Raw genomic sequence first — 19,133 nt, forward strand, 5'->3', positions numbered from 1 at the left:
ATGTCAGCAAAAGTATGTAATGCAGACGAAGATGACAGCTTTTAAGGCTCTGATAAAATGCAATGGCAGTAGTTCCAAAGAGAGGGTAACACCACAGCTGTAGTAATATATTTACAAAGGGCAACTAAATCACCTCTGTAACTGCACTTGTGTTATGGGTTTTACAGGTCTATTAATATATGCTTGTCTCATTAATCTTATCTGGGTGCTTTTATTTACAATACAAGAGGCTGATTTTATTATATCATCATCATCAAAGGGCATGGAAGGAAAAAAAAAACAAAAAATGAGTTAGGTATGCCACAACATATAAATAGATTTTGGAAAGAGACAATGTAAGTTATTCTTAAATTTTTATTCTTAAATTCTTAAACGAAGCTGAGCCACTGACATCTCTCTAGTGGTACTGAGATGAAGAACTTGCAAAAAAGAGGTTCCAAATTTTCAAATTACTTCTCTTGATGAAAAACACAACACACCTCAATGGTATATATTAGTCTAAAAAATAGTCTAAAAAAGCCTTTTCTTTCCCAGAAGAGCAAGGCACCAAAAGAGGCCTTTTGCTGCTGGTCTATTTTTTTGAAGCTCTTGCATTTATTTCTTACTCTATCAAATGCTATGAGAACAGCATAAGAAAGGGGTTTTCCTTTCTATTCCTGTTATATGGACACATACAAATAAATAAGAACAGCAGCATAAGCTCATCTGAACTGCATGAAAGCCATTGACCTTTCTATATATTGGCAGCAGTCCATAAAATAAGAACAAGTATCAATCAAATAAGAACAAAATTAATTAGAAAAACAACCAATAAATTACAGTTACCAGATTTGGACAGATGATCATGGGAAACATAGATGTTAGAATTTTGGTCATACAAATTTAGTCAAAGATACCCAATCTTTCCTCCCACCAACCAAGTATTCAGTTTTCAAAACTAGTATCTGAAAGATTGTTTAAAAGGCTAAAACCGAGATGTGAAGCTAGTAGTTTCCACTTAAACGTCTGCTGTTGAAAAATATATGCCAGGTCATATCCATGCATACTAGTTCTTTGCTTAACTCAAGGAAAAGTGATCCCTCTCTCTTAAATATAAATGTGTGCAGTATCCTTACCTGCAGGTAAGTCTGTTCTTAACTAAAGTTGTAAAGATCTCTTGAAAAAGCTTATGTTTGGGATGTTTGCTAAAACTTCTCTCATTTTTGTAGATCAGGCTAATGAAAAAAGTTAAAAAAAAAAAAAAAAGAAAAAGGCTGTATTGGTAATTATCTTGCAACAAGATAATTAAATTTAGATTACCAAAACTTAGTATTAGCAAGAAATAGTAGGAAATATCATACAAGCAGTTGTAATGGAATAAGATAATTTCAGATTTCCAGATACTAATAGTATGGAAAAAGAGTCTTTTCTCATGCATAATTTGGGACTATTATAACAGTATAGCCTGGGTAATAGTCCAGACTTTCCAAATAAAGATACCATTACTTTATTTAAATCAAACATAATAAATCTCAACAGTCCGCTATATGGAATGGGAGCATAAGACTGAAACCTACAAAAGCAAGAATGTATACAGTTAGGTTTAGAAAGCTAAAAGTATATAATTCATATTTTAGACAGTAGGTTAAGATGGAAGTACAAGTAACAGAGAAAAGTACAAATACAAATATACAAATGCTTTCAACACCTCAACAAAATCATATAAAGATGTTCAGATACACAACACTGTGTCATCATAATAGCTTTTTTTTTTTTTTTTTTTTTTTTTTTTTTTTTTACCTAAAGTTTTCAAGTTCAACAGATTCAGTTGATCCTTGCCACTGAATATGGGTTTTTTGTCCATTACTCTTGACGACATACTGCTGAGATTTTGTCATGCTGGTTTGGCCACTTTCAAAATTAATAGCTGGAAGCTTAAGAGAAAAGGGAGAGTATCTGTAAGGCAAATACAGTATTTCAACAGTTCTGTAAGAGTGTAAACAAGCAAAACATATGTTTTCTCAAGTTCTCGAACTACAGAAACTGTTAAACTTTGGATCTATAATTGCCATTATAAAACATATATATGTATATGTGTGTGTGTATGTACATATATGTGTATACACACACACATTACATAATACAAAAAAGAAGTGCAGGAGAACTGATGCAAAACAATGCTGTATATCAAGCTATATAAAGTGTCAAAACAGTATCTCTTAAAATTATAACAACAAAGCTCAATAGACTCTGCAACATGCATTCTTATTATCAATGTTTCTTATCAGTCTCATTTTTACAGTTGCATAGCCTTCATATTTTTCTTAAGTTGCAGAACTCAGATATTTCAGCTTGATACAGCAATTCCATGCCTCCGTCCAGGAAGTGAGGTGCGTAATTTCTATACCCCATGGAGGATTCCTTAAGTCATTTTTTCCAGTTTCTTACAGAATAGAAATGGAAAAATTGTTTGGCATTCAAAGGACTGAAACCTCTCACCATCTGTTGCTTTTCTTTCCTTCGAATGACAAATACAGGATTCACTAAGGGCACTGAGGTGGAGATTTTACTACGATCCTCACAAGTTTCATCATACACTGAAATTTATCCACTAAAGGTTTTGAGCTGTAGTGATATTCTCCAACGACAAATTGTTTACAGTGAAAACGTTGATTTTTGCTTTTATATTCTTTACTGCTTTTCATCATGTTGTAACTAATAAATTTTCAAGACTGTTTTCTCATGATATTGTGTAGAGTGCAGATGAAGATAAAACTGTTAGACTACATGACTGTGTGTGACAATATCTGTAAAAAATATGCCAGAGATACTGACATAACAAAGCAATATTTTCCCATTTAAATAAAAATTACAGCAGATTAGGATGAGTTTGGTCTCTTACTTCATTCTTCCACTCTTTCTGAACATGGTTTGTCCCACTGCTCTAAGACTGCCAAAAAAATAAGAATGCCACATTTCACTGCACAAGATTTTACTAATAGATTTAATTAAATGTAACAGAACACAATGTCATAACTATCTGCAACAGACTATAATCATCATTATTTATAATTACACAGTTGTATATCATGTTTAATAGTGGTTATTGAAAAATACCTGTTGTTTGCTTGACTGAACATTTAAGAGAGACTGAAGTCTTTTAAGAACAGAATAATCCCTAGGACAAAACGTAAGAACATGAGTACATATATTAATAGTTACATAAAAGCAAATTTTTTTTGTAAGAAAAAAAGATGATCAACAAGCTACCAAGCTATTGAGAAAAAATGAAGTTTTCTGATGTTGCCTAGGGTCCCCATTTTTTATAGAGAAGAATTTATAGCTTCTCCAGAATGCCTTAAATCAACAAAGGTGTAAATAAACTTTGTGACCAGAGTAACAGTTGTCATGTTTACACTGCATTTCCAATTAAAGCATTCAGCTTTGGCAGCTTGTGCAAATACCACACGGGTCCTGCTGAAGTTCAAACAAAGTAAAGCATCAGATACTATACCTAGTAGAGATCTCATGAGGCTTTTTGTCCGTTGCTTTTTCTGTGCTCTTCAACTTTTTGTCCTGATCAGGCATTGTATATCACCATCATCATCATGAGGCTAAACAAACCTTTCCTTAAAAATAAAGTAATAGGATTCTATTACTGTGGCAAAATGCAACAAATGCTTACAGAAACAACTGAAACTACTTCAGAAAGAAAAAATGAATCTACTATTTGGTCAGCATGAAACTCTAGGCACTAAGTGATAGCATCCTTTAGAATTCTAGCTATGAACAAGTAAAGTAATTAATCTTAAAAACACAAGCCCTCACTTCCTAAAACATTTTTAGTGAGGGTAAATATTATCAGCTGTCATGCTATGGCATTTTTCGGGATTCTTCTTATTCCAGCGTATTATTACAATCATTTCTTACTGTGGAATGGCTATTTATGCTACAGCAGGCTGACATCAGGGTTGGATCATACAAGGTATAGTCCAGACAACAGAGAAGATAATTGCTTTTTTATAATCTAAATAAAGAAGACAGATAAAAGGTAGAAAAAGGAGGTGTCTGACAAATAAATGAGATGCATTCATTATGCAAACTCCCAAAGAACCACAGAAATTTTCAGTAGAGTTTAGAATCTGGATCTTCTGCATTTCAGCTGAATGCCTGATACCAATAGTGCCCAAGCTTTTCTTACCAAATGCAATGCATGTCCATTATTTCCATAAAAGAGCAAAGCTGTATGAAAAAAATAGTAGTACAAGAGCAGAGCCTCACCAAACTCACTACTGCATATTACATCTACTGCATATAAACTTTCAGCCTATTTGTCTATTTGCACACTTGCAGTAGGTCTGATTTTCTACAAAAGCCCCCAGCTTGCCACCATTAGAGCAACCATGCTGATGCAGAATCTGCTCCACGGGGAAAAAGGAGCATGCTGGAGCTGAAGAATTATCCCAGAGAACTACATAGAACTGCATATTGCTGGAGCACCCCTGCTTTAAAAAACAAGGATATAATACCACCATCCATTCCTCCCTTTGTTTTATTCTTCACTAAATGTAAATAGTTTAGATGTTCCATTGACATCTCTTTAATAAGACTTTCCTATGAAGCCTGACAGCCTCCTCTCCTCCCCATTTTTCTGTGCAATATAGAGTTGTTCTGCTATTAATCTTTTATTCCACCTTACCACACAGGCAGAGAAGAAGAAAACAAGGCAGGAAACAAAAGCATCTTTACCTACTAGAAGCTGCTGCTTCTATATTGAAAAATCACAGTTATTTTCTGAATTGTGCATATTCACCTCAGATGCAGAACTACCCAAAATGCAACTGCTGTCAGGATGTGTTATCTCACTCTGGGAAGTGAGGTGGCCTGTAAAGCCAATTCATCTGTTTCTGTTCTTCTGAACTAGTGCTACCAGTCACTCCATAGAAAATGATTGACCTGGATCAAATTTCTGAATTCAGATTAAACCAAATTAATTTAATTAATTTTCTATGCTTCAAAAGTAGTAAAAATTAAGTGAAGTCCTATACATTTTAAAGTATATTTAAAAATTCTTTAAGAATTTAGGAGTAAGAACTTCCATGTACAAATTTAGTGATATTTGCATTTTGTATCAAGCCTTCAGCACCTAAATCAACATGGCATAACATTAAGGCTGACACAATACAATCTTCACTTCACATTTACACACTTAAGAAATATTGTGTAACTCATAAACTAGCAACTTTCTCACAAGTACATGTTTAAAGAACTGACTTCAAATAATTGGTTAAAGAATGAACAAACAAAGCACACACAAAAGAACTTGCCCATGAGTAAATACAGTTAAATCTTAAAAGTTTCAAGCATCCATTTTAAAAGTTTTTCTTGGATTAAATCTCTTGGATTAAACCATAAAGATCAATAGCATGACTCCTCATACGGTCAGAATTTCATCCTGAAACGTTAGGTCTTTGTGATTATGTGGGAAAACTTACAACTACAGAACACCCTCAACTTTGCGTCAGAGCTACAACTCCAATGATTTTGCTGTTTCCCATACCTTAGTAAAGTCGAAAAAGAATAACACATAACTAATATTTTAAATGTTCACTGCTATTACAAATCCAAATGTCCATTTACAAAATCAAACTTGACAACCATCAAGCCAAATGCCCTTCACTGTTGTCTGAGAACGAAGGGCCAGCTACAAGAACTGATTCCTGAAGTTGCCTCTCTAATTCCTTGAGGCTGTTAAGCCAACACAGGTCAATAAGCACTACAACACAGAGAGGCCTGCTCTGGTCACTTACCAGCCCTCCAAAATCTCTTTATTATGCCAGCACAGCACCACCACAGGTACACAGTCAGATGGACTAGAACTCTGATTTAGGTTACAAATAATCTTTGCTGCTTTAACCCTTATCACCGTATAGCTTTTCTCCGTGTCTTTTTGCTGGCACAAAGGCAGGGACAATACAAGAAAAGGAGCATTCACCTATGTGGCTAAAAGTGTTTGCGCCCTTCAGCTTTAGTACAGAGACAAACCAAAGTAATAGCTAGTGGCTGGTTAAAGTGGCAGTCCCATTCACTCTCACTTTCCAACCTCAGCCTCTCCTCTCCACTTCCTTATCTGACCCAGTCTGATCTAAGTCAGTTTAGGAAGCTAAACAAGCAGAAAAACATATACCTTGCTCTTCACACAGCTAGTTTTCTGCCACTGTTAACTCTGGACTGATGAATATCTCTGCTGACAAGGCAGGGGGCAGGGACGCACAGCTGTAAAAAGAGGGGAGAAGAGCAGAAAAACCTTTCATCAGTAGCCAGTCATTAAAAGAGGCAACTCTATCAGCACCACACCCTGAGCAAGGGGTAGCCTAAAGGAAACAACCCCTCATTTTCCTTGTAGCAGACATAAATCTGACAGAAATAGATACGAAATATTTCCTTACCCACTCTCACAGTTACTTTCTTGAAATCACCAATCCTGAAGTTCCCACCCTCATGTTTCTTCCTCAGTTGTACCAGCAGGAATTTCCACAGAGCCAGGCTATTATTTATCCTCCTAACTATCCCACAGCTATTAAGCCAGCCCCATAACCAATATATATAAAACAAACTAAAGAGCACTGATACTTGACTAAGGTAGTGCAAGAAAAAGATTGAACTCAGACAATTCATAAAAAAAACACAGAAATACATTTAGGAAAAAATGTTTACAGAATAGAGGCTTTTTCAGTTCATGAAATGAGGGCAATATTCATTAATTCATTTTAGCTAGTGATAATTAAATGTAATTAATTTAATTAATATGGTAATTCAATTACGTAAGAAGTGAGATGTATTCTGATAGTGCTGATGTGTTGGTTAGAAGTGTTCCAAGAACCCTGTCAGAAATGGAAGAATTCACATGATGAGAACAGGAGACGCAGGAATTACCACACTAGATTTGATCTGTGGCTCAGTCTAGTATCTCTCTGAGCTGACATAAGTATATAAAGTTTCAGAAGGTGAAAACAAACCCAAAAATAAACAAAACCACAAAGACACAATGGAGGATAATCTACCTCCATAAACTACAATATAACAGATAACAACTGTCCTAAACAGAAAAAAAAGAAGCTATCCTACATTCCTTATAACTTTCGCTAACAACAACTATTGGATATGAATAATAGATATGAACAACTTTGTAAGCCAACTAAACGTCTGGTTTATCTTCAATTCCTTTCTTAATTATTCCAGTGGCTGAGTTCCATTATCTAATACACAGCAGAGTAACTGGCTTAAGCTGGATAAAGAAGTAGCAGATATCTTTGCTTTAATAAGTCTTTTGATGCTGTTGCCAGACAGGAATGTATCTAGTATCATACATTAGATGTGAGATCAGATGAAAAATCACTCCTTAAAAGAGCAAATATCTACTATTGTCAAAATGGAAAAAAACCCACTTCAAATGGGGTCAAATGATGGCAAAGCAAGCATCAAAGATGATTAAAAACTTTCTAAATTCACTTCTTCTCTAGTTAGATGAAACCAAAGCCCTTTGGAACTGCTTCTTCTATAATTCTCAGAGAGCAAGGCAGACAGAAGGCCAGCCACTGGCCAGCATGTGACTAGAAAATTCTGAACTTGTACAGACAACATTTGAAGAACATTTCTTAGATGGTTTGTATCAATATGGAAATTGTGCATTTGCTATACACACAAACTTCCATGTGCATATATCTACCTCTCAGATTATACTTTGTTTAATCACTTCTCTGAAGGCTCTCTAATGATTAACAAGGATCCAGCATGGGGCTCCTATTCCCCCAACAAATCAAAATATTCAAACCACTGCTGTTTTTTGTTTTCCCTCTACTACCTCCGTAATTCCAGTGGAACCATAAATGGCTAGACCCAGTCTCAAATTCCTGGAGGCAAGCAATGTAGATCTCTGGGCTCTTTTTACAGCTCATAACTTACATTGCAGATTCTGCCTAAGTCCACCCTGTTAAATTGCAATTCACAGATGTGGAAAGAAAGAGGATTTCTGAAGTTTATATAGCAGATCTGTATCAAGGCAAGGATAAGTAGCAGCTCTAAGAAATCTCTCTCTGCCCTAGCTAGTAGGCAGATGGTTTTAGGGAATTGCATTAGTATGACTTAGAGCTTCTGCAAATCACAACAGATTGTTTAATGTCTTCTGAATGTTCAGAGCTGGTTAAGGTGCAGGGCCAGGAAAGACGTCATTAGAAGGAATGTGGGAGGCAAAGGGCCAAAGTAATTCTTATTTTAAGAGACATTACCTATAGTCTGCTAGGTCAGACTGAGGACTGAGACGTAATCTGTGCTGGCAGATGGCATCCAGCACAAACTGGACTTCATTTAGCAGTACAGAGATTCCCTGGAGTTTTCAAAGGTTATTCATGACTAAGTGAGCCTGCCACAGCTCTTGATTTTCCAAACTGTTTTATACCAAGATGTGTGTTTACACATACTCCCAAATACTCATATTCTCTCTTGATTTTTTTAAATAAACACATTTTGAAGTTTGCAGTGTTTATGTGGTACCTTCCAATAGCTTAATTTTACCACGGTTGGCATACCTGTCCATCTCATAACCCCACGACCCAGCTAGGAAACACAGGGGAGAAGGCAGCCCAGCTGGGTTGCTTCCTCTGTCGCTTTCCCACGTCAGCCCTCGCCTCTCCCTGCCTGGGGACTCCTGACGGCTGCCGGCCGCGGGAAGCGGGCGAGAAGCGGCTCGGCCGCCGCGGGCTCCTCTCAGGGGCGAGGGCCTGCGCCGCCCGGCGCGGCTCTCAGCGCAGGGACAGCCCCGGCGGCCGCCACAGGAGGGGCCCCGGCCGCTCGCTTCGCCCCACTCACGGCGCGGCCCGCGAATCCCCCGGCGCGGCCTCCACTCCTCGTCCGGCTGCGGCGGCGCCACGAACGCACCGCAGCCAATCGTATCGCCCCTTTTAGAGACAGCTGGGCTCGCCACCCAATCGCGAGCTCCCGTGCGCCGCGGCGCCCCCGCACCCTGGCGACCGGTAACGCCGCGTGCGTTGCCATGGGCGCAGGAACGCTCCGCGGCGCCCCGCCCCCCGCCCGCGGCTCTGCGCGCAGCCACGTCCCGCCCCGCGCCGGGCACCCGGCCCGGGGGCGCCGTCCGTCGGCTGGGAGAAACGAACAGAAAGAGCCCCACGCACTACAGTTCAGATTTTTATTACTTGTATGGACTCCCGGAAACATTACAAAAGATAATTTTCCTTCTGCCAATAATTAAAACACTTAACAAAAGGCTGGATCTTTCACATTGAAGACAAGTCTGAGATCTGTGGTTTCTGTATAAACTGAGTATTAATTCTGCATTTGGAATAAAGTTTTAATTTACTTTGGATTGTGTTGTAAAGTAAGAAAACATCATTGTAATTAGAAAAGCAGTAATAAAACATTCAAACCGTACAATGTAATCATTTCAAATAATCAATATTAAAATCAAAATTGTGGTTCAGCTAAAGATGCGGAACACTGGAAGACACGTTTGCACAGAAGTGCATCAGCAACAACAAAAAAAACCCTACACACAATGTGTCTTCTCTTGCCAATAAAGCATTATTTAGAAAAGTCTTTATTTTCAACTCATTATTCCAAATCAGTGTCAACAGGTACTAAATTCAATAAGAAAGCGTCTTTAGATTAAGTTCAATTCCAACTAAAATTTTCTACAATTTATGATTTCACTAAAAAAGTTACAAAATAAAATAGATTTAAAATTACTAAGCATTTTGCTTTATAGTACTACTTTTACACTGACTCAAAGCTGTGTGCATCTAGTCGTAAATTTGCTGTAAAATAAATTACTGTTGGTATAAACAAAATATTTCACACATTTGTACTGTACTTCATAGTGAATTTGACCTAGATGAGTAATTAAAACATTACTGAAGAAAAAAAAAATCTAAAAATCGTGTGATGTTCATCTAACAGACTACATTTGTGAACTGAAAATCATGAACCATTTAACCTTATGATTTATATAACATGTACAAAATAACCCCTTTAAAATGGAGCAGGCTCTCTTACATTACACCTATTCATTAGACATACATTTTACAGCATGTTGAACCTGCCTTTGCAAAGGGTACAAATTAGTAAGCTAAAGAGAGATGTAGGTGAAGCAAATGAAAAGTTACAGGAGAACTTTGATTAAACATAGACGAAAACGGCCAATACATTTAGCTGGAAATCCCCACTAGGGCACTGAATTCTACCTTATTAAGTATTATAACGATAAATTTGGCAATTTAGAACATTTCACTAAGTCATACAAGATACTGCAATACAGCTGCAAATTTAAAGTAGGAAGAAAATATAATTAACTTGGGCATACGTAAACAGGATAAAGTGTCATTGTAATACATACAAAAAATACTAAGAATGAGTTTTGTAGAACAATTTAAACATGAGACTGCATTTTAAGTGAAATATTTTCAAAGATAATTTAAATGGAGTGGTCAAAATTAAGACTTACACTTCATGTAAACATTCATCTTTATAAATAAAGGGAAGGCAAGGGAAAAGGCAGGGGGAGAGGGGAAGGACAGGAGAGAAGAGGAGGGAGGAAAAAAGGAGAGGAGAAAAACGACTTCCTGAGGCGGCTCTGCAGCCAGATACACAGTAGCACTAAGCTCCATTCTGGGAAACCAAGACATCTAACAAAAGTGCAGGGCTGTTTATTTTCCTCTAACTGTTGGAATAGAAATATATTGGCTTAATTTTTACAGGGCCTAACCCTTAGGTTAAAATCAGTGTACAGCAACTACCACTGCTCTTTTGTGCCCATTAAGGCAAAATGTTTATCTAGATACAGTAAACTACATCCTCAGTTGTTTTACTTTATTACTATGCATGATTTTAAAGCATAGGAGGAGTAAAATGAGCAGCAAATCACTAAACCATGGACTACCGCTCGTTTTTTATGCACTTAATACAAGGTCTTATTCTATTTAGGGGGACGGGGGTGCAAGTATAGCATGCTACTAACCAACAGCAATAAAACTGAGGGACACTGTAAACTGCTTTGCAAGTCATTGTATTTCTAGCACCGATAAAACTACGTACACAATTACAATTAAAGAAATACTGTGATTAGACTAGGTGTAGGGAGAGGGAGAGGGTATTTTTCTTTTTATAAACTTTTCTAGAGAAATACCCACTTCCTGTAATATTGTCCAAAATTTAATCTGTCAGAAGTGGAAGCCAAATCAAAATGTGGAACATCAGGGAAGCTTGATTTCTGGCATTACAGAGTTTAAAAAAACTATGAGGCTTGTAACAACTGCTTGGGTCTTCAGAAAATATTGTAGGGCTGTGAACATTAAGTACATAGATATTATTGCAAGACAGATATGAAAGTAATGCATTGATTATTATTATGGATAATGCTGTGTAAACTGCAGAAATATTATTTTCATCCTTGGATTCAGTAAGAGCTACTTAGTAGTCAACAACTGACTGCAGATGTGATGCTGCAGATGGGTTTTTTTTTTTTTTTTTTTTAATAATGCAAGTTTTAGGAAACTATCACAGTATCACTGCATCTCAGTTTAACTAGTGGCAAGAAGTGGCTATTTTATGAAAAAGCACGTATTCAAGCTAAGGCACAAGCTACACTGATATCTAAGAACAAAGAAATGCTTACACAGCATTATTCGAATCGGTAATGCAGACCTGACTTGCAATTTTTCCCTGACCTGAGCCTCTGTTACAACAGTTTGGATAGCACTATTCATATTGCTCTAAACCTACTTTCAGTACATTATCTTCTCAGAATTCACCAAAAAAAAGTAAAACATTATTCCATTATGTTTTGATCAAAGGAAATGGTAGCAGTCTATGTAACTTAAATGCTACTTCTAATATTTCCATGTATTCCCACTGATTGCTATATGTTTGTAGCATGAATTACCTTCTCTCCAAATGACACTTGGCTGAAAAGCATCAAAACTCCACCTCAGGTGGTATTTTCAGATGAACTCTGCCCTCCTCCAAAATCTTTTCAAGATTTTGAGAATTTTACCATGTTGTTCATGGTAAAACCCTCCACTTCACTGAAAGAAAAATTAATCTAACAGTATCTTCCATTTTTAAGTGAGCATGGATCATAATTAAAGCCAGAAAGGGCTAGCAGAAGTTCAGATTGTAGAGATCATTTCAGGAATTAAAGCCAAAAAAAATAAGGTGTAAGGCAAAAAATACCAATAATGAAAACAGCAGCAGGTAAGTGAACAAGACTGATTTTTACATAGAAGTTCTTTCAAATATTAGAATGCTAACATTAGAACTTGCAGGTGTAATACAAACGCACGCACTGATTGCATTTTCATTAAACAATTTAAGTGAGCCCCCCAAAAATCCCATTTACTTTAATAAATCAATATTTATTTTTTCAATTTGTCTTACATGATAAAAATTTACGCTAATTAAAATAAATAGAATGTTTAAAAATAGGTTGGTGTGCTATCATATATGCCCTTTACAATGGAGAGGATCAGAACTGTAAACACAAAGCAATTTGTAATCCATAAAACAATACTGGTCATAAACCTGTTACAGAATTATAACCAACTACAGCTAATCTAATCAAATACATAGTAAGTTTAAAAATGAATTAAGTGAGAAAAATGTTTTGAGGAGGACATGAAATACTTGAAAGTTTCAGTTTACAGCTGAGCAAATCAAACTTTCAAAGGCAATGCAAAACGTAAATAAAACCAGGAAGAAAATAATTCAAGACAACTAGTGTAGTATGTATAAATTTCTATATACCGAATTTCTGCCTGTAAATCCAATTCATGTTGTTTAAACATGGAGTTTCCAGAATGCCAAATACTGACATGGGGCTGTAACTACAGTTACTGAACCTGTACTACTGCTCGGTGATAATGAGGAGAAAAGAAAAAAGAAAAAAAAGAGTGGACTTAAAAAAAAAAAAAAAAAAAGTAACAGAACAGGATATTTAAAATCATGAGTGGATTAAAAAAAGTATCAGAACAAGATACTTTATATATAGTCTAAGGATTAATCACCTGACTTAGAGCTCTAGGCCACTTCTATGTGAGTGACAGAATCCAAAAAAATATTAGCATGTAGTGGAGACATAAAACAGTAGTTCATGTTAACAGCACATCAATATTCATTCTATGAATTCACAAAAAAACGTGTTTACCCTGCAAAAAACACGCAGTAACTGTCTGCATGGAAAATAAACTTCTGTAACACACGTTATAAACACAGAGGTATTGCAAAATTCTAAGCAACATGGATCAGTTATCAGCAGCAAAAGCTGATTTAACTTTTTATGCACATAATGATTATTGAAAAGAATAAGCATTCATTACAATCTTCCTATTTAAAAATGAAAATAAAATTTCCAATAAAATAAATATCTGAAGTGTGATTACCACTCATCTTTTTGTAAGAAAATCTTCTCCTTATGTAAGCATATCTACAGTGCCCTAAACAATGGTAGAATTAAATATGTGTTACTCAGACTCGGAAATCACACTTCAGTGGTATGATAGCCTAAAGCTTTTTTATATATATACACCTATATATGTATATATAATAGGTATATATATATATTTTTGTGTACACACACACATATACATATACACACACACACACACACAGAAACACACAAAATTCCCCTTGGTTCAGTTCTATAAAGATGTTTCAGCATCCACATATTTCACAACAGGTGCATCTTCCATATTTATTTTCACACTTTCCGGCTTCTCAGGGCTGTTGAAAGCAAAGATGAACATTTAAGGTTTGGTTCACTTTAATGAAGGTTAATTTTGAAACATTTTATACTTAATGGTCAATATTCAAAGTATTTATGTAAGGATACTTTTATGATTACATATTTCTGTTACATTCTACAGTGTTAAATACTATTCACCTACTTAGGGACTTAGGGATACACACACACACACACACACACACTCAACAATGGCTTATGTAAGGAGACACAGGAATATCCCAAGGTAGCTACAGAAAAGTAGAAGAGAAATTGGAATGTCTTAAGAGGTAAGATTTCTTGGCAGGCATTTTAGAAGACATGTCTGTGGAGCTTTTCTTAAAAGAAAAAATGTATTAGGAATCCATGTAAAAAATATCCTGGCATTCTGTAAAAGATGTGTTGTAGACTGTCTACAGAGACCAGGCATACTTGCAAAATGTGACAAATGGAAGAGGGGGAAACAAAAAGTTGTCTAGGTAAGATGGGAAAAAACAACAAAGAACAAAATACAGAAGTGGTTAAGACTGTTAAGGAGTAATGCCAACTCATGTGATATAGTGTCTGAAATTCCAGAAAACATTGTTTGCTTCAAACAACATCCTATTTGAAATCTATGAATCTGAAGATAGCAGTGACTACAGAATCTTCCTGCAGCATCAAACTCATACCCACACTAACAAGTGAAGATTGTTACACAGAAAAACCTTAACAGAACCGAGATGAAAAATTCTACTGGGGAATGCTTGTGATTGAGAACTGGTGACATCTTTAAGTCTCACCAGTGGATCACAAAAAACATGACACATTAGACTTCTGACCAGTTCATTTGTGCTGCATATAATTCTACACTAACTTAATCTACTCAAAAAACATGAAAGCGCAAGATGAAGTTGCACAAACTTCTAAATGTCTGAAAATTAAATCTAAAAATTTGACTTCACCTAGGAAGGACGTCATAGGTCTGTATTTCTTCAAGCCATATACACACAGTAACTATCAGATATTGTACAAAAAGCCTCCAGAAACTCTGTAACAGGCTTCTCAAACAAATATGAATGAGAATAAGCAATTAAAATACACAAATGCACACAAGCTGTTATCAAGCCTCCTGAGAGACAAGTTCACATGGTACTCAAGGCTGTGTGTGTGTGTGGGGGGGGGGGGGTTATTTATTTATTTTTTAAAAAGTTCAAGATAGTACAATCTGAAGGTTCACTGAAGTGTTTCACTGTGCCTATATGAATTACTCTTTTCAGCTCTTCCTATGACAGTACTTGAAGTCCTCTTCACGTCCCCTACTTCACTCTTGTTTACCTACTATCTGGACAAAATAAAACACATTTCCATGCCTAGTTTGGAGATATGCACATGCTGAATAAACAGGTGGTATACAAGTGCTAAGCAGCCAGTCACCAACACTGCTTCCATGAAGCCAGCTAAATAATACCTAAAAGCTTGGACAATTTCAGATGCAACTCCCTCACTCCCAGTTCTCTTCCACTGAGGTTTAAATTTACGCAAAGCTGGACAACTTAAGTCTCTCTAAAAAATGTCCTCCTCTAACAGACTTAACTGAAAGGGACCAACTAAAAAGACGATGATTCAGGTACAAACAGGAGGATCGCTAAGCTTCATTTTCCTGGACAACCAGGTCAATTCTCCCCCTTTTCCCCCTGAAAACACTAGTAAGTAATCACTAGTTGGACTATTGCAGCAGTCCACAGACAGAGGTCCCTGCAAAATACAAATCTTCAGGAAGCTGGGGACTTCACATATGAATGTTCAGGATTTGTTTTGCTCCCTTTGATAGATTCAGCTAGACAGCTAAGAAGCTAGGACAGAATAACACGATGATTCACTGAATTAAGAATTTCTGAGAAAAAGGCTGACAGCTATCATAGATAATGGCCAGCTGCAGGAAAAGTTTATAGCTCCAAGGGCTCTTAACTTGTCCAACACTTCATGAAAGTGTTTTTCATTTCCAGGAAAGATAATATTCGAGTCAGGTTTAATTTTGAAGGTTTAGAAATCAGCTGGTGTTGGGGGGAGGGGCAGATCCTTAGGAAAACAAAGCAGCAGTGAAAATCCCATTGGCATTTCTAATATTCAGGATCAAACAGTTCCCATGCTTATAAACATTTTAGTAAAGCTTTTAGAAACACTAAACCTATCAGTGGCATGCAACTGTATTAAGCAAATAAATAATAACTTTAAATAATAAGAATTCCCTGCAGATGATGTTTAAAACTTCATGATAAAGAAAAATGAAGTTTAAATACAAGATCCTTGAAAGTAAAATATCAATACAAGTTTACCAACTATGTACGATCACTGAGATATATTTCAAGAAAAAAGAGCACAACTATCATTTGCTAAACACAAAACTGTCGTTAGAAGATGTGTGAGTAATTATAGCTACCTCAGGTTAGCTCTGGTTACTTTGGCATTCTCAGTACTCATGGCAAGAGCCTTCCACTGTGCAGTTTTGGCCATTTCGTCTGATATGTTTACAACTGAAGGATCAACGCTGAAGAACAAACATACTTTCTGGTTAGTATTCAATACTTTGCAATAGCATTATATTTTTTATCACTCATTGTTTACATCAGTTGTGCCTTCTTTTAACATTTACGCAGCCACAAGTTGAATTCACCTCTTAAAGATACTTAAACAAAAATTTTAACACTTAACTCACTAGCACTGTCTTCATAACATAGCATCTTAGAACAGTTTTTCACGTAGGTTATCATAAAGACACTGAATGAACGAGATTTGAGTATCTCATTTCCAAATTATCCTGCAACTTAAAATTATTTTGAGTGTTCCAGAGTTACAAAATGAATCGTATTATTCTGCTAAGGTTTTCATAAATCACAATTACATTAAGCTGTTTCCAGAAAATAATCAAGGGGAAAAGAACAGATAGTTAATAAAAATTTTGAAACTGGTAACTGAATTAAGATTAACGGGTAATAAAAATACAGAAATCTCTATTTCTAGATATATTTCAAGGTTTTTCTATAGAGCCTTGCCAGCAAATTTTGAGCCCCTCCTCCTCACAGAGCCCTGCAGAAGCAAGCTTATCCTCACAGATTGTAAGCTTTCAGAAAGTATTACCCACTTTGCCCTCCGTATCTCTGTACGTAGACCAGCCTTAATGCGCTCATGGTAGACAGGCTTTCTGTCCTGCTCCACACTTAGGCTTACTAAATCCCCTCTCCATTGTGCAATCACTGCGTAAGAACTATTAGACAGTGTAGCCCAGTTCTCTGCCACTTTCTGTTTTGGGGAACCATTTGTGTTATAAATAACAGAAATGTTTCAAAGCCATTTTTATAAGGAATCCCACAAAATGCAAGACAGTATAATATATGGTAAATACACATGTATAAATATAGTTGATGAAATCATAGTTCTACTGGGAGAACAATTAGTCACTCTAAAGCAGGGTTAAACTTGCTCTTATAGTAGATGACAGAACTCAGCTAGAAAAATCTAACCGTGAAGTCTGCTTATTCCCAACTCAGATCAAAGCAGATCTAATACTCCTCTTGATCTATACAAAAGTCATTCTTTTACCTAGGAAAACTTACTATTAGAGGCACAAAAAAAGGTGACAAGCTATTCATCTGTCACATCTCCCAGGGCATACTGAACACCAGAATACCTAAAAACTAAGCTTAATACTTCTTTAGTAGGAAAACACATACAGAGACAAAATACCCTCTAGCCTTGGAGAAATATTCTGTCATGGTAATTCCAGCACTTCCTTAGCTGCTGCTGAACTAGTACAGCAAAGCAGAGAAATCAGGGTAAAAAGGTTTCTCTGCAAGAGAAATGATAACCCTGTCCTCACTTTCAGAAAGTAAGTTCAAGTAAAAAAAGTCATCTGTTAACAAAATTGGTTTAGATTACATGGAAATTACGGACTTTAGTTGCTCTGACTTAGATAAGCCAAAGAATTGCACTCTCAGAGTTGATTTTAAAAATCCAAGTGGCTGGTAAAAACATGGCTCAACTGATGCTATTCAACCAATGTTTAAAATCCAGCACTTCATGCACAGTAACACACAAGTATTCCATGAAAACTGACCAAAGCAGCTTCTTCACCTTGAGTACAGCTGGTCGAAATTGAGTCATCTGATCTGTTCAAGATGGTCATGTAAATTTATAATTAAGATGCAGTTTTAGAAAACACCACCACATACAAATGCTAGCACAGTACAATGAGAGATATCGTCAACTCTTTCTAATCATAGCTGAGTTACAAGCTTGGATGAAAGTTAATTCAACTCATACATGACCCATTTAATATAAAGCAAATTATGGCATGTCGTACAGAAACTCCTCTTAAAAGACCAACATGTTATTATACCTGTATTTTAGAGTTTTTACAGGAAAATCCAAGACATTGGCTTCTTCATATCGAAGGTGTACACTTTCGCTGTCCCCTGTCTGAAGCATTCTTTCTGCTTCCTGAAAATCCCAAATACAAAGTTTATAAAATTAATCATGCCCCAGAAATCAGCTTTTCCATAAAATTTATACAAGCTCTATTAAGAGTCAGCTAGCAGTTGACTTTAACTGTGTTTGTATGCACTGCAACAACAAAAGGGTCTTTACATAGTAAACAGTTTTATCATTAGTCTGAGCAGAGTCAAGATCTCTGCTCTACTTCATTCTTTTCTCTCCTACCCATATATGCCTTCTAAACTAATTAAAAACTCAAAAATAAACTTAAAAAGTGTGAAAAAAGTTTGACTTTCCACTTTGCCTGCTAATTTTAATCACAAATAAGAGTCATAACTTAAAATAGTATCACTAAAACAGCGTATTTTCCTCCTCTTGAATGCCAGTAATGGTTACTCTAGAGCAGTAAATCTCATCAGTAAAGAATTTCAAAGTGTTTATTACATTTCAGTATAAAGTCATATTCTTGTGCCACTTAAAATTCTTTTAATTTCATGCTGTTGAGTATTTTGTAGTATTTACAATATACTTAGTTTGACCTTTTTTGTGGGAAAAAAAAAAAACAAAGCAAAGCAAAACACTTACTGCTTTTTCCTTTTTCTTCTTGTCATCTTCTTTTTTCTTTTTACTTTCTGGCATAAGATCATCAAGCCAGCTAAGCTCTCTTTTGGTGAAACACAAATCCATGAGCTTGCGAATGAACACTAATGCTAGAACCTTAAGGGAACCATAAACGGAATTTATGTTAAACTATTTAAATGAATAAACATGCACACACATTTTCAATTTATTCAGTATCTTTAACTAAAGACCTTTCCTGTAGTACTAGTTTTATCTTACTACACAGTTAAATCATTTTCAGTTTCTGTAGCTATTCACAATCAAATTGCTTACT

At 36.0% G+C, this 19,133-nt stretch overlaps 2 protein-coding genes across 7 annotated transcripts in view; both read right to left on the minus strand.

The window, feature by feature from the left end:
* The window catches only part of NEK10 (NIMA related kinase 10), a 102,623-nt gene extending 96,417 nt beyond the window's left edge, over positions 1 to 6,206 (minus strand). The window contains 5 exon segments of the mRNA XM_062568472.1: positions 1,116 to 1,214; positions 1,780 to 1,913; positions 3,097 to 3,157; positions 3,494 to 3,608; positions 6,167 to 6,206. Of these exon segments, the coding sequence (XP_062424456.1) occupies positions 1,116 to 1,214; positions 1,780 to 1,913; positions 3,097 to 3,157; positions 3,494 to 3,567 (368 nt within the window). The 5' untranslated portion in view covers positions 3,568 to 3,608; positions 6,167 to 6,206.
* Positions 6,207 to 9,170: 2,964 nt separating this feature from the next.
* The window catches only part of SLC4A7 (solute carrier family 4 member 7), a 103,127-nt gene continuing 93,164 nt past the window's right edge, over positions 9,171 to 19,133 (minus strand). For 5 of the 6 annotated variants that reach the window (XM_062569343.1, XM_062569344.1, XM_062569346.1 and 2 more), the window contains 4 exons: positions 18,824 to 18,955; positions 18,144 to 18,244; positions 16,188 to 16,295; positions 9,171 to 13,767 (listed from right to left, as the gene is read on the minus strand). In XM_062569343.1, coding sequence (XP_062425327.1) covers positions 13,686 to 13,767; positions 16,188 to 16,295; positions 18,144 to 18,244; positions 18,824 to 18,955 — 423 coding nt within the window. In that variant the 3' untranslated portion in view covers positions 9,171 to 13,685. Of the gene's footprint in view, positions 13,768 to 16,187; positions 16,296 to 17,861; positions 17,914 to 18,143; positions 18,245 to 18,823; positions 18,956 to 19,133 lie in introns of all 6 variants that reach the window. The other variant, XM_062569345.1, reaches the window with a different exon arrangement.

Source organism: Rhea pennata, chromosome 2, assembly GCF_028389875.1.
Source record: "Rhea pennata isolate bPtePen1 chromosome 2, bPtePen1.pri, whole genome shotgun sequence".
Lineage (NCBI taxonomy): Eukaryota > Metazoa > Chordata > Aves > Rheiformes > Rheidae > Rhea > Rhea pennata.